Source organism: Gopherus flavomarginatus, chromosome 10, assembly GCF_025201925.1.
Source record: "Gopherus flavomarginatus isolate rGopFla2 chromosome 10, rGopFla2.mat.asm, whole genome shotgun sequence".
In the NCBI taxonomy this organism is placed as follows: domain Eukaryota; kingdom Metazoa; phylum Chordata; order Testudines; family Testudinidae; genus Gopherus; species Gopherus flavomarginatus.
In genome coordinates, this window is record NC_066626.1 from 81593368 (window position 1) to 81608553 (window position 15186).

The 15186-nt window shown below is 54.3% G+C and overlaps 1 protein-coding gene across 10 annotated transcripts in view; it reads left to right on the forward strand.

The window, feature by feature from the left end:
• The window catches only part of LOC127059034 (dnaJ homolog subfamily B member 2-like), a 108695-nt gene that overhangs the window by 3877 nt on the left and 89632 nt on the right, over window positions 1-15186 (forward strand). The window contains exons 2-9 of one of the 10 annotated variants that reach the window (XM_050969663.1): window positions 3059-3160; window positions 3722-3831; window positions 4767-4820; window positions 5277-5387; window positions 9682-10001; window positions 10077-10151; window positions 10227-10468; window positions 10589-12855. In XM_050969663.1, coding sequence (XP_050825620.1) covers window positions 3087-3160; window positions 3722-3831; window positions 4767-4820; window positions 5277-5387; window positions 9682-10001; window positions 10077-10151; window positions 10227-10468; window positions 10589-11255 — 1653 coding nt within the window. In that variant the 5' untranslated portion in view covers window positions 3059-3086 and the 3' untranslated portion in view covers window positions 11256-12855. Of the gene's footprint in view, window positions 1-2638; window positions 3161-3721; window positions 3832-4766; window positions 4821-5276; window positions 5388-6143; window positions 6879-9681; window positions 10469-10588; window positions 12856-15186 lie in introns of those variants that run through there. The other 9 variants (XM_050969666.1, XM_050969660.1, XM_050969662.1 and 6 more) reach the window with 9 other exon arrangements.

A 15186-nucleotide genomic window follows, 5' to 3' on the forward strand; every position in this document is an offset into this window, starting at 1 on the left:
CCCTGAACCTGAAGAGGGAGGATTGGATGAAGAAGGGGGAAGACCCCCGGGGCATCTCTTCCCTGAGGTGGGAGACAATCTCCCCATCAGGTGTTTCCCATTCAGAGTCACTGGGAAAGCAGCACAGAACCTGGAGAGAGAGGTCAAGGACCTGCTGGCTTTAGATGGGATCCAGCCGTTTTACAGCCCATGGGCCTCACCCGTGGGGCTGATCCCCAAGGGAGACAGGATGATCTGGTTTTATGGGGGCTATCAGAAGCTTAAAGCCATCACAGTGTCCAATGCCGACCCCATGCCTAGGCCTGGGGAGATTCTAGACAAGCAGAGGGCGATGGAGAACTTGGCCCTGGCAGACACTGATAACATGTGCATCTTTAGCCAGATCTGGGAGGAACAGGTGTCCCAGGTGAAGAGGGGGCTGGGCTGCCTCAAGGAGGTGGGACTGACCTTAAAAGCTGGAAAGTGTAAGGTGGGACGGCAGAGGTGTTGTGTCTGGGCCACAAAGTGGGAAGTGGCTGCCCAAGCCCAGACCTGGCCAAGGCCAAGATGGGGGCTCTTAAGTGCTGGGAGAAGACCCCGTCCCAGTTTGGACCCCAGAGGTATTGGGGTAGCAAAAGGGTTCAAGCTGCATAAACCTTCCCACATGCGGCCTGAAAGTGCCATCAAGAACACCCGACCTAAGGGAGGGCGTGAGACTGGACTGTCCTGGTGTAACTCACACCAAGGAATGGGAGAGATGCTGGGGCATCCATGGGAACGTTGGTGGGTTCGAACTTCCCCAGGTCACTGGCTGGAGTGACCTCGCTCAGTTCAGTCTCAAAGGAGGGAGAGATGTGACGAACTGGGAAAGTTCTTAATGTTTTCTCTGAATACTCTCTTGGTGCCTCAGTGTCCCCATGGCAGTTCTTAAGTATCTGGCAGAGCAAAGGGCCAGTGCACCTAAATACCTGACACTCTGTCTCCTAGCAACTGATGGCCTGGGCCCCTCCTCTGCAAAGGTGCCAGCTGAAGGTGTTGGAGACAAAGGGATCAGGTGACCTCCTGGCCCGGGAAAGGGGCTGAGGAGAGAGGAGGGGCTGGGAGGGGTTGTTAGTCTGGAGCTGGCTGGGGTCAAGGGTGGAGGGCAGACCTGGGGGTCTGGCTCACTGCCCCCCAGAATGGACCCAGCCGAGGGGTCCGGTTCGCTGTATCTGCAAGCTCTGTTTTAGACCCTCTTCCTGTCATCGAATAAACCTCTGTGTTACTGGCTGGCGGAGAGTCACGTCTGACTGCAAAGTGGGGGTGCAGAACCCGGTGGCTTCCCCAGGACCCCGCTGGGGTGGACTCGCTGTGGGAAGCGCACGGAGGGGCAGAGGATGCTAAATGCTCCAAGGAGAGACCCAGGAGGTGAAGCTGTGTGAGCTTCTTGCCCTGAACAAGTCTGCTCCAAGGGAGAGGAGGCTCCCCAAAGTCCTGCCTGGCTTGGTGGGGAGCAGTTCCAGAGCATCGCCCGGTGACTCCGTGACAGTAGGGATAGGATACAGAAGGACCTAGACAAATTGGAGGATTGGACCAAAAGAAACCTGATGAGGTTCAACAAGGACAAGTGCAGGGTCCTCCACTTAGGACGGAAGAATCCCATGCACTGCTACAGATTAGGGACCGAGTGGCTAGGCAGCAGTTCTGCAGAAAAGGACCTAGGGGTTACAGTGGATGAGAAGCTGGATATGAGTCAGCAGTGTGCCCTTGTTGCCAAGAAGGCTAATGGCATTTTGGGCTGTATAAGTAGGGGCATTGCCAGCAGATCGAGGGACTTCATTCCCCTCTATTTGGCACTGGTGGGGCCTCATCTGGAGTGCTGTGTCCAGTTTTGGGCCCTACCCTACAAGAAGGATGTGGATAAATTTGAAAGAGTTCAGCAGGGGGCAATAAAAATGATTAGGGGGCTGGGGCACATGACTTATGAGGAGAGGCTGAGAGAACTGGGCTTGTTTAGTCTGCAGAAGAGAAGAATGAGGGGGGATTTGATAGCTGCTTTCGACTAAGTGAAAGGGGGTTCCAAAGAGGATGGATCTAGACTGTTCTCAGTGGTACCAGGTGACAGAACAAGGAGCAATGGTCTCAAGTTGCAGTGGGGGAGGTTTAGGTTGGATATTAGGAAAAACTTTTTCCCTAGGAGGGTGGTGAAGCACGTGAATGGGTTCCCTAGGGAGGTGGTGGAATTTCCTTTCTTAGAGGTTTTTAAGGTCAGGCTTGACAAAGCCCTGGCTGGGATGATTTAGTTGGGGGTTGGCCCTGCTTTGAGCAGGGGGTTGGACTAGATACCTCCTGAGATCCCTTCCAACCCTGATATTCTATGATTCTATGAATGCTCCGTCATGTGGAGCCATGAAATCAAGATGCTGTTTTCTAAGAGCAAATGTTCCAGCTCTGCCACAAGGTACTGGGCTGTGAAATTCTCTGTCCAGGGTCATCCTGGAGATCAGCCTGGCCTTAACATGCATGAAGGGAGATGCCTGATGCTGGGGCATCAAGACAGATGGCCAGGGTGGGTGGGCCTGTGTATCGGGGTGTGACCCAGAGACTGCTGGCTGGACTGAGTGTGAAACAGAACAAAACTGAACCATTCAGTGGACAAATAAGTGTGTCTGTGAGTTGGACAGAGACAGACTTGGACAAACAGGGATTCAAGACAGACAGATAGTAACAGGGCTAGGAGGGTGCAGGGAGAGGAAGGGAGATCGGGTGAAGGGCTCTGTGCTACAGAAGGACTAACGATGGTGTGAGTCAATCAGCAGAGTCCTACTGAACTCAAGGGGAGTACGACAGCTCACAGCTGGAGAGGATCTAGGCTACCAGAGTCTGTTCTCTCTGGGGCTTACAAGCTGGCTGGTACGTCTCCTTAACTGTTCTGTCCCATGCGCCTTAGGGCCAGGTATTGACAGCATGCAGCTGCTGCCATTCTGCATGGAGCTGGCCAGCCACAGGAATGGCCATGACCACTACTAACCACAGGCCTGCAGACTTTGGCTGCATCTCCAGAGACACGCCCCAATTTCTGGCTGCTTCTCCTCCCCAGCTGCCCAGCTGGCCCCTGCACAGGACAGATGGTCACCATGGGGGAGTACTACAAACTGCTGGAACTTCCCCAGGACGCCTCTGACGAGGACATCAAAAAGGCGTAAGTCTCCCTTCCTTGGAGCGTCCCTTTCCCCACGCACCCCGATGGCTTGGTTCCTGCTGCCTCTCTCTGCGATTGCCAGTGTTCTCCGCCTGGCCCTGGGGAACTGGAGGTCTCTCCTGGTCTCTCTGCTCTGAGAGCACCTCACGAGCTCTCAGCTGTGACAGAGACAGGAGAGGGGCTCCTGGGGTAGGACAGCTCCACTGGTAAGTGGGGTGTGACTCGAGCTAGTGACCATTTGAACAACACTGGGACGGAGCATTGAGACGTGTTCAAAGGAGCCTGCTCTGAAAGGCGCATTCCTTACTGAGGTGGGTGTGAGTCACCAGGGTGGAGAAGGGCAGGGGTCAGCTGGGGTCCCGAGCTGGCCTTGTAAACTCCAGGGGAGGAGGCGGTAAGAATCCCATAGGGGCTAGGAGACAGGGGCAGCTAAAGGGAATTCTACTTGCTGGGCTTTCCGCAGCAGGAGTCGGTACCTAGGGGGGGCTCTGAGGGGCTGCACAGCACCTAACAACGGGGCATGGCCAGGTGTAACTGCTTGTCTCTCTGGGCCCTGTGCAGGTACAGGAAGGCAGCAATGAGATGGCACCCGGATAAAAACCCAGAGACCGAGCAATACGCCGAGCGGAAGTTCAAAGAAATAACGGAGGCGTATGAAGTGCTGTCAGACAGTAAGGGGCCTGCCCACCCGTCCCCTTCTCCAGCCACCCACCCTCACTCGGCTCATTGCGGGTCCTTGATGTTCCCACGCTCCTCGCTGCACTTGTGTTGTGCTCCTTGCGGCTGCTGGAGCAGCAGCTTCTGCCTCACACTCTCGGTGTCTGTCTCCTTCCTCCGGGTGCAGCGTTACTGTAGCCATGCTGGTCCCAGGGCATTAGAGAGACAAGGTGAGGGAGGTGAGATCTGTTACTGGACCAGCTTCTGTCGGGGCGAGAGAAGCCTTCGAGCTCCACAGAGCTCTGCTTCCGGTCCCTGTCTCCTTCACCGACAGAAGATGGCCCAATAAGATATTATCTCACCCACCTTGTCTCTCTGGGGCACCCCAGTGCTCCACACAACTCCCTGGGGACACCTCTTGGAGCGGGTGGGGAGCCACCCTCTCTGGCCTCATCATGCCAGGCTCTCCCTTCCCCTCCAACGCAGGCCCCAGAGACGAACGTTACCCTGCAGCCGTGCCACGGGGCATCCTTCTGCCAGGCCCAATCCCTGCCTGTGGTTAGCTGCGGGGCACCCAGTTCAGATGCCATAGGCCCCACGCGCAGAACCCAAAGCTCCCTCTCATGCTGGAATCCCGCCTGGTAGCACCTCTGCACACAGCGCAGCCCTGGCACCATTCACCCAGTGTCCGTTTACATTAGGTATTTCCATGGCGGCTAGCGCAGCGGTTACAAAGTGCCTCCCAGAGGTGGGCAGGGAGCACTGGCATCGGTGCTGGTCCAGGCCAGCCTGTGGCAGTCCCATGTCTGTTTCTCCGGCTGCTTCCCCATTTGCAGGCAGGGCCCCTCTGGCTCAGTACTGGGGTGGGGGTCAGCCTGGTGAAAGGGTCTCTGTGTCCGGACTCAGCTGAAGGTGGGCTGGGTGACCTCATGCTCCTTCTCCCTTCCAGAGAGCAAGCGCGACCTCTACGACCGCTATGGCAAGGACGGGCTCATGGGGGCAGGTGAGTGACCCACCCTGCCTTCAGCTACATCTACCCAATCCTCTGGCTTCTCTTAGGCCAGAATTTGTCCCTGCCGTTGGAACTTTGCTCCCAATTCTGCTGGTGACGCACAAACCAGAATGGACCCCGGCTCATTCTCCCCAGGCTGGGCTGGCTCTGCAGGGCTAGCAGGAGCCCAAGGCACAGAATGTTTGCTTCTGTCCACCTGCAAATAGCCACAGGGAGCCCATCGGCCGAGGGAGGAGGGGCCACGTTTCCACAGCCACGTTCCAGATGAGCATTGCATTCAAGGACCTTTTCTCCCGGCCCCAGAGCTCTGTGGTGAGGAGAGACGGGATCCCAGCCTTGGCAGCCCCAAGCAGGGTGTCCTGTTTGTTTCCTGTTCTCATTTCTTTCGAGGGCCGGCTCCAGGGCCTGGCGCCGCGTTTGCCATTTCCTGTCTCTGCCTTTCCCCAGCAGGGCCTGGGGGATGCAGAGCTGAAGACGGAGCCCCTGGATTTGCTTTCAACTTTGCCATCATCCGTGACATCCTCAGAGAGTTCTTTGGGGGACGAGATCCTTTCTATGGTGAGTTTTAACCCCACTCAGCTCTCTTGGGTAGAGCTGATGGCAATTTTTGGATGGAAAAGTTTTCCTGATGAAAAATGAGATTTTGTCAAAAATGAAATTTCAATTAAATTATTCAAGGGAAAATTTCAAGATGAAATAAATATTTTCATTCCATTTTGTTTTGAATTGAAAATTTTCCTTTGCTTTGTTTCACATAAACCAAAATATTTTTAAATTTCTGGGTTTTGTTTCTTTCCTGTTCCCCACTGAATGAAAGGGAAGGAAAGATGATGAAGGTTTTTTCCCACTTTTTTCTTTTTGAAAGTTGAGAAAGTTTTAAAAAGTGACAAAGTGGTAAAAGAATGAGATGCTGGAAGTCTGCCACAGTGACACTTCCGACACAGGGGAAGTTTTGAAAAGTTACAGAGAGGTAAAAGGAAAAGAAAACAAAGGACAAAACTGCCAAGAAAGCCCTAGGCTGGATTCATTTTAGTGACCTGGTGGCAAAAAGGTAACATGGGGAAGACTGAGGTGGGGAGGGAGAGGGAGAAGGGGAAGACAGAAAATTAAAAATAAAAAAAAATCATGAAATTTTCTAAATAAACCAAAAAATTCACCCCTCTATAGAGTTTCAAGCCAGAAGGGACCATTATGATGGTCTAGTTTGAGTTCCTGCCTAGCACACGCCAGAAAATCTCCCCCAGAACTTTCTCTATCAAGCCCGTAACTCCTTCGTGAGCCACAGCATCTCATTTACAAAATATCCAGTTATGACAAAAATGGCAAGTGATGGAAAATCCACCCCAGCCCCAGGCAAGTTCTGCAAATGGTGAATTACCCTCACTGTCAAAATGCGCCTCATTTCTAGTCTGAATTTGCAGTGCTTCAGGTTCCAGTCCCTGGATCTCCTTTCTGCTACCCTAAAGAGCTGCTGGTGTCACAAATCTCCTCCCCAGCGAGACTCTTACAGACTGGAATCAAACCCACTCTTAACCGTCGCTTTACCAAACAAAGCACCTGCCTCAGTGTGACCTTGGGCCAGCCGCTTCCCACCTCTGTGCTGCAGTGACCTCCCCAGCGAAGCAGGGATGCTGACACCACCCTTCCTCTGTGCTATTCTATACCTGGCTGCACTGGACATTGGCTTTCGTTTGCTCTGGTCTCGGCTGATTCTCCTGCTAAAATCCTGATGCTTTGCTTGGCTGGGGAACTGAAAGTACAAAGGCAGGGATCATTGTTACCCGGCCTATCACTGCAGTCCTGGAGCACCTCCCACTCTTTCCTGTATCTATCCTCACAACCCCTGTGCAGCAGCACCACTGTTATCTGCCTTGCGCAGGGGAGTGACTTGCCCCAGGGAGTCAGAGGTAGAGCAGAACCTTGAACCAGGCCTCTCCAGACTCAGGAGAGTCTGGAGAGGCCTGGTTCCCTGATTCCCTGGTTCCCCTGGACCATCTCCCTGAATAACAAGCTATTCTATTGCATTCAGTGAACGCAAGGGTGGCGCAGGTAAAAGGCTGGGGGGTGGGGGAGCTAAGCCACCTCCCAAAAGGCTGGTCATGCAGGAGGGCAAATGCCATAGATGCGGCGTGGGTCAGCTCCCTCTGGAGGCCCGCTGGCCCGCTACCTTTGGAGCGAAGCTCCCTAGAACTGGGGGAGAGGGAACCAGCACCCAGACTGTGCACCACCTGCTCACCACTCTGAGGCCCTGTCATTGCTCCGCCTCTCCCCCCGGTGCCACCCACCCAGTGCGGAGAGGAACAAATAATGGGTGGGTGGGTCTCAGGGGAAGAGGGAGAGAGGAGCCGGTGAGTGGGTGGCCGGGTGGGTCTCAGGGGAAGAGGCAGAGAGGAACCGGTGAGCGGGTGGCCGGGTGGGTCTCAGGGGAAGAGGCAGAGAGGAGCCGGTGAGTGGGTGGCTGGGTGGGTCTCAGGGGAAGAGGCAGAGAGGAGCTGGTGAGTGGGTGGCCGGGTGGGTCTCAGGGGAAGAGGCAGAGAGGAGCTGGTGAGTGGGTGGCCGGGTGGGTCTCAGGGGAAGAGGCAGAGAGGAGCCGGTGAGTGGGTGGCTGGGTGGGTCTCAGGGGAAGAGGCAGAGAGGAACCGGTGAGTGGGTGTCCGGGTGGGTCTCCGGGGAAGAGGCAGAGAGGAGCCGGTGAGTGGGTGTCCGAGTGGGTCTCCGGGGAAGAGGCAGAGAGGAGCCGGTGAGTGGGTGGCTGGGTGGGTCTCAGGGGAAGAGGCAGAGAGGAGCCGGTGAGTGGGTGGCTGGGTGGATCTCGGGAAGAGGGAGAGAGAAGCCGGTGAGTGGGTGGCTGGGTGGGTCTCAGGGGAAGAGGCAGAGAGGAGCCGGTGAGTGGGTGGCTGGGTGGGTCTCAGGGGAAGAGGCAGAGAGGAGCCGGTGAGTGGGTGGCCGGGTGGGTCTCAGGGGAAGAGGCAGAGAGGAGCCGGTGACTGGGTGGCCGGGTGGGTCTCAGGGGAAGGGTTGAGAGGAGCCGGTGAGTGGGTGGCCGGGTGGGTCTCCGGGGAAGAGGCAGAGAGGAGCCGGTGACTGGGTGGCCGGGTGGGTCTCAGGGGAAGAGGCAGAGAGGAGCCGGTGAGTGGGTGGCTGGGTGGGTCTCAGGGGAAGAGACAGAGAGGAGCCGGTGACTGGGTGGCCGGGTAGGTCTCAGGGGAAGAGGCAGAGAGGAGCCGGTGAGTGTGTGGCTGGGTGGGTCTCAGGGGAAGAGGCAGAGAGGAGCCGGTGAGTGGGTGTCCGGGTGGGTCTCAGGGGAAGGGTTGAGAGGAACCAGCGGCAGATAGGGAGGTTCAGGGGAGGAGATGGACAGGAGGGGGCGGGGAGGCTTAGGAGAGGGGGTGGGAAGAGGCACAGCGAGCGTGGGGCCGCGGGGGAAGAAGGGCCTGAATCCATAGGCAGCGGACGAGTCTTCTGTTAGGGAAGGCTTACACACGAGTGATGGAAGCTCCCTAGAAGTGTGGAAGGGGGCCACTGGCGTCCGGACCATGCCCCCACCCCCGAGGCCCTGCCCCCACTTTGCCTGTTCCCCCAAGGTCTGCTCTTGACCAGCACCCGTTGTACCATCCTCTACAGCTCGCCCGCGAGTGCAATAAGGGCCTTAAGCTCAACCAAGGTCCTTAGTGCTGAGTGAAGGCCCAGCTGCCGGGTGAGCCTGGGCTCGGTTACCGTCCTAGCTGGGGTTCCAGTGGGGGATGGGAGTTTAAAGCTGGGCCTCCAGGTTCTGGCCCAAGGACTCTTCTCAAGGGGGTGCTGCGGGGGCTGAGCCCAGGCTCATGGCAGCTGCTGCTCTATAGCTGGAGGGTCCACAAATGCTGACGAGGGTCAATTCTTGGCGGCTGAGGAGACAAGCAGCAAAGCAGCCACAGGGAACGACTTTCACGCTGGGCCTAGTGTAGAACTGATAAATGAAATTGTTTTTAATTGTTCATTTTATTAATGTAACTTCTGTTCACCATTCACTACACTTGTCTATATTGTAACTTCTGTTCACTGTTTGCCCTGTTGTAATTCAAACCCCATTTTAAAACGCTCACTCTATTTTATAAAAGCTTCCTCCAAGCTTCATTTCTGCAAACCCAGCTGTAATCTTATTAGTTTAGTTTAGCTGTGTGACTGAGGTGTGTATGGATGATGGAATCGACCTCCAGCCCCAGCCTGTCCTGATGAAATAAAGTTCAAACTCCCCTGGCTGAAGATGCAGACAAGAGCCCTAACAAAGTAAGCAGAGTCTACCCTAAACAGAACAGGTACAACAGAAGGAAGATCAAAGCCAGGTCCCAGGCTGACAGTCAGGCCTGCAATTGACGGGCGATCAATCACCAAACCCAGAGGCAGCCTGACACAGCAAGACCTATAGACTCTGGATTCAGACTAAAGCCTACAGAAAGGATGGGTGAGATGGGAGACTTTGGAGGGTAACATTCTGCTGTGAACATGGAAGGGCATCAGTGCAGGCCCAGCAGAGACCCAGCTGGTCCTTGTGACCAGCTTTCCTGGCCAGTTACCGCCACAAGCTATGAACCCAAGCTGCAAAATCAAGCCACGAACTCAAGCTATGTCCAGGACTGGTAACTATGCAGCAGCTGCAGAACCTCTGATGGTGTGTGTGTGTGTGTGTGTATAGGTATTAGGTATAATGTGTGTGTATAAGGATTAAGATATTAGTTATTAGTCATAAATCAAATTGTTATCATAATAAATGTGGCATCTTTGTCTTGCCCCCTGAAAAGATCCTGTGTAGTTTTGTCTGTACAACACTAGGGAGGTGCATTCTGGGTGTAACAAGTCTGATTTCTTGCAGGTGTGACTGGAGCTGAGAAAAGCAACATGGAAGCAGCAAGGAACGAATCCCACCCTGGATCCGAGTCCCATGAAGCCAGCAATGACTTGCATGGGGGATATGAGCCGCAGGGCACATGGAATGAGTCACATTATGAGTCTGAGTCTGCTCCTGGACGCAAGTCGCATGAGGAGTGTGTGTTGTATGATGGGTGGAATAACACACTAGACAGACAGGAGACGACTCCTGGATACAAGATGCACGAGGTGTATACGTCGTACGATGGATGGAATGATACGCCGGACAGACAGGAGACGACACCTGGATACGAGATGCACGAGGTGTATGCGTTGTATGATGGATGGAATGATACGCCGGACAGACAGGAGACGACTCCTGGATCCGAGATGCACGAGGTGTATATGTCGTACGATGGATGGAATGATACGCCGGACAGACAGGAGACGACTCCTGGATACGAGATGCACGAGGTGTATATGTCGTACGATGGATGGAATGATACGCCGGATAGACAGGAGACGACTCCTGGATACGAGATGCACGAGGCGTATGTGTCGTACGATGGATGGAACGATACATCAGACAGAGACAAGTCAGCTGCTGTATATGAGCCGCATGCTGGATGGAGCGGGGCACAAGACAGACCTGACTCGGCTCCTGTGTATGAGCCGCATGCTGGATGGAAGAAGTTGCAAGCTGGAAGCAACGCAGCAGCTGCTGGCTGGGAAGGGTCGGCTGCTGGCTGTGCCCCAGCTCCCAGATACCTGTCACCTCGTGAGTGGAACAGGTCAGCAGCCAGCTGCACCAAGGCGGCTGACAGGAGCAGTGAGCTGGCTGCTGGCTGGGAAGGGTCGGCTGCTGGCTGTGCCCCAGCTCCCAGATACCTGTCACCTTGTGAGTGGAACAGGCCAGCAGCCAGCTGCACCAAGGCAGCTGACAGGAGCAGTGAGCCGGCTGCTGGGCAGAACAAGCCAGTTGCGGATGGGAAGAGTCGACCCCCCAGTGAAACGAGGGGGCTCCCAGGTGGGAGGAGGCTGCTCCTGGGTAAATCAAAGACGAGGCGCTCAGATGGAATGGACAAGCTCCTGGAGGGAATGAAGAAGCTCCTGGACGGAACCAAGAAGCTCTTGTGTAGATGGAGCGAGCTCCAAGGAGGACCAAGTCCAGGCCCACCAGGAGAATCTCAGCTGTTCTCTGAAGGAGCCAGCCGGCTGCTCCCAGAAATAATCTGCTGGCCGCAGGCTGAAATGAATCGGTTACAAGGCAGAACAAGTCAGGGATTGCATGCAACCAGTCAGCTCCCAGATGTCACCGGTCGACTGCAGGATGAAACGATACAGATACAGCCGCTCACAGATACAGCCAATCCGCTCCTGAGTGCAAGACGCAGCCTGCTACATGGAACAAACGTAATCGGTCAGCCCCAGGGGGGAGTAAGTCGGCTCCCACACATAACCAGTCGTCTCCTAGGCAGAACGAGCAGGTTCCCAGTCAAAAGCCACCTTGGTGTCCAGTCCTCTGATTCCACCTGTTCCCATAACCCCTTTATCACCAGGCTGGGGAGAATGCTGTGAACACCAGGATCCACTGGGAGGGAGGTTTCCAGAGGCCGCTGGCAGAGCAGGCAAGGGGCTGTTCAGTAAAGGCTGGGACCAGAGCTCTCAGCATCAGTCTCTTTATTATTCACTGAGAAGCCAGCTAAACAGGACCTGCTTCGACAGGGATGGGAGCACTGCTCTGAGGGCCCAGGGCCTTCAGGCAATTGTATCAGGGGCCGCAGGGAGCTGGGGGGGCTCAACATTGCTGCTGTTTCATCAAGTCCTGCTCGCTGCTCACACACTAAGGTGATGCGGGCGTATAAGAGCCCAGAGAGCCCCTGGCTCCCCTGGTGCTGTCAGGAGGTTACAGCTCCCTGACTGCTGTGGCTCGGGGCTCTGGTTTGGCTCTCTTTGAGGGGTGCCCAGGGCACAGAGATGCCCACGGAAAGGGGGGGCTCGTGCACAATGCAGCAGGGGAAGGAGGGAGGGAAATGTGGCCTTGCTGGGCTGAGGGAGGGGGGAGAGAAGAGAGGGCACATACCTCATGCCAAAGGCAGCTATGACCTGAATGCCAGGTTGGGTTGTGTGAGCATCTGTCTGGTGACAGTCTCTGGGATACTCTGCAGGAGACAATTGGATCAGAGAGCGCTGGACAGGATGGGAGGGCCGGGGGTTTGTCCTCTCCTCCTCATGCCCACTGGCTTCTAAATCCAAGGAGGGCAAGAACTGAAGCCTGGAATGACCAAGGAGATGAAGCGTTTTCTGTGGATCAGGCTGACGTGTTTGTGCTCTTTGGACCGAGTCCCTCTTTGTTTATTATCTGTCCCAAAAACTTGATTTGAGGTCAACGGAAAACACACTTTCCTTGTTTAGGCTTAGAACTTCATTGAGGTTTTGTTGTGCACTTACCAAGGGTTGTGCTGGATTCTCCATCACGGACAAGTTTTAAATCAAGGTTGGGTGGTTTTCTAAAAGCGCTGCTCCAGGACTGATGGTGGGGCCTGTATTCTACAACAGGCCAGAAGAGATGATCACAGTGGCCCCTTCAGGCCTTGGAATCTATGAAGCCCATCCCTTAGGCACTCTAACATCCTCTTTGCTTTTTTGACCACAGCTGCACGTTAAGCAGAGGTTTACAATGAGCTTCTGCAATGACGCCCAGGTCTTTTCTTGGGTTGGTACAGTTAATTCGGACCCTGTAAGGGGTGTGAGTCGCTTACATTTCTCCCCCATAATGTGGATTACTTTGCATTTATAAACATTGAATTTCATCTGCAGTCATCTCTCCCTTCACCCAACCTGTTCGGATCTCTCTCAAGTTCCCCGCAGTTCTCCATGGTCCCGAGGAACCTAAACAATTTTGTGTCAACTGTGCATTTTTCTGCCTCCCTAATACATCTATTAAACAACATGGGACCTAGCATAGAGCCGTATGCCCCTGCTGTTAGCCTTTGGCCATGATGAAAATTGACCATCGAATCCCACTCTTCGCTTTCGGTCTCCTCGCCAGTTTTAGAGCCATAACTGTACTTTGCCTCTCACCCCATGACAACTTCACTTATTAGTAGCCTCTTGTGTGGGACCTTGGCAAAGGCCTTTTGAAATCCAAATAAATGATGTCACCTGGTCGCCGTTAGCTGTTACTTCATTGGTACGTTTAAAGAATTCTAAGGGACTAGTGAGACATGACTTTCCTTTGCAGAAACTATGCCAGGAACAGATCCAAGTCTTACTGGTCTATAATTCTCCAGATCACGCGTGCAGAGTTTGTTAAATATGGGTACAACACTTGCTACCCTCTAGAACAGTGACAGAACAGAAGAAGAGTTGGCATATTTTTGCTAGGAGCCCAGCCACTTCGTACTTAAGGTTCTTCAGAGTTCTTGGCTGGACCGGATGGCCTCATGACTAATTACATTGTAAATGACCAGTTCGCTTCGGCAGCTCTGCTCTGACACCTCCGTCTCCCAAAGTCGTTGGTGCCTCTTTCTCTCTCTCTCATACACACACATTCTGCTCCTCCCTTCCTTGTTCTGGAATCCTGGTTGCTTCCCTCCACCCCCACCTCTCTTTTTCAGCCTCTGTTTCACTCCAGACCACTGTTTCCTCCTCCCTCTAACTCTTCCTCCCTCATTTCCCCCAAATTCTTTTCTACAGCCCCTCTCCTGCAGCCACCCACCCACAACACACCTGCTGGATCATCGGCTCACTGCTCTCACTCCATCCCGTCTCTTCCATTTCTCCCTGTCTGACTCACTCTGTGTCACTCAGACAGTGGGACTAACTCGAAGGGAGACTGTCCCAAAATGGGCCCTGGCTCCAAACCACCAGGATCTTGGGAGGAATCCAAGCAGCTTTTAAAAAAACCCACTGAGAGGTTACACAAACTAGCCTGCCCTGTTTTCGGAGACACAAAGGAGGAACTTCTACCTCCCAAAGCCAGATCGGTGCCATGTGTGCGGGTGTCCGGCAGTGCTCAGCTTGGACTCCAGCAGCACGACAGCCGGGTGGGATTCCAGACATGGGAGCAACATAGTGCTTGGGACCCAATGCAGCCCCAGCCTGGGAAACCCCTGAAGTGGGAGGAAATGTGTGCTCAGCGCAGCGCTCTCCAGCGGCAGGCACACACAGGCAGAAGCTCTATTATTTCATAGAACACCCTGGGTGTGGATGGGGCGAACGCTAACAGAGCTGTAGAGGATGTTCTGTATCTGTCAGGCCACAGAACGAGGTGATTCAGTCCTGGGGATCTTGGCTCACCCTAAGGGGGACAGAGAAGAGTGTAGGCAGCTCTGCAGCAAGGTACGACTCATGAAAATGCTAATACATGTCAGCAGCGAAAGAGTTAATAGTGGGGGGTGCACTGCAGGTGACAAGAAGGACTGTCAGCAAAGGGTTAAACCGTTAAAGCACCTTGCCCACTTGCTGCCCGTGGTTGATTATTGTAACCACTTGAATGAAAGTGCAAAGCTCTGACATCACAATCAGACCAAGCTTTCCATTGGCTGGAGCAGTTCTTAATCAGCAGTGGAGGAATATGAGGGGCTGCTAGTGAGCTCCTGCCCCGCCCCTCCTCCCCAGAGCAGCCGCAGGTGTGCAGTGAAATCAGAGGGGTGGGATTTTGCAGACCAGGATGCAGCTGGGATCCTCTCTCCTGCAGCAGTAAGGTGTGGGCTGCGCTGTGTTCAAGGGATGGAGCCCCAGGGGAGCAGCCGAGCAGGAGAGGGGCTCTGGGCAGTGGGGAGAGCTGGGCTGAGGTGCCAAGGTTGGGGAAGCAGAGAGAAGGGGGGTTGGTAATGGAGAAGAGGTGGCGACTGGAGAGCCCGTGATGCAACTGGACCAGAGCGGAAGACAGAAAAAAAGGGTGAAGGATGAAGCAAGAGTGTCGGCAGGAGTGTCTCCTGCGCATGGGCCTAATAAAGATCATTCTCCTAGCGCGTGGTTTGACCATGTCACCCCCTTTGCCTCCATTCCCTGGCTCCCTCTTCCATACTGCATGAAACAGAACTGACCCGCCTTCATTTTCAGTGACCTTCATTGCCAGGCCCGTTAGAGAACCCTAGGACTAGAAGGGACTTTGCAAGGTCCCTAGTCCAGTCCCCTGCCTCATGGCAGGACTAAGTATTATCTAGACCATCCCTGACAGGTGTTTGTCTAACCGGCTCTTAAAAATCTCCAGTGATGGAGATTCTACAGCCTCCTTGGGCAATTTATTCGAGAGCTTAACCACTTTGACAGGACGTGTTTCCTAATGTCCAACCTAAACCGCCCTTGCTGCAGTTTAAGCGCATTGCTTCTTGTCCTGTCCCCAGAGGTTAAGAAGAACAATTCTTCTCCCTCCTCCTTGTAACAACCTTTTATGGACTTGAAAACGTTATCCTGTCCCCTCTTAGTCTTCTCTTCTCCAGACGAAACAAACCCATTTTTTTCAATCTCCCCTCATAGCTCATGTTTTCTAGACCTTTCA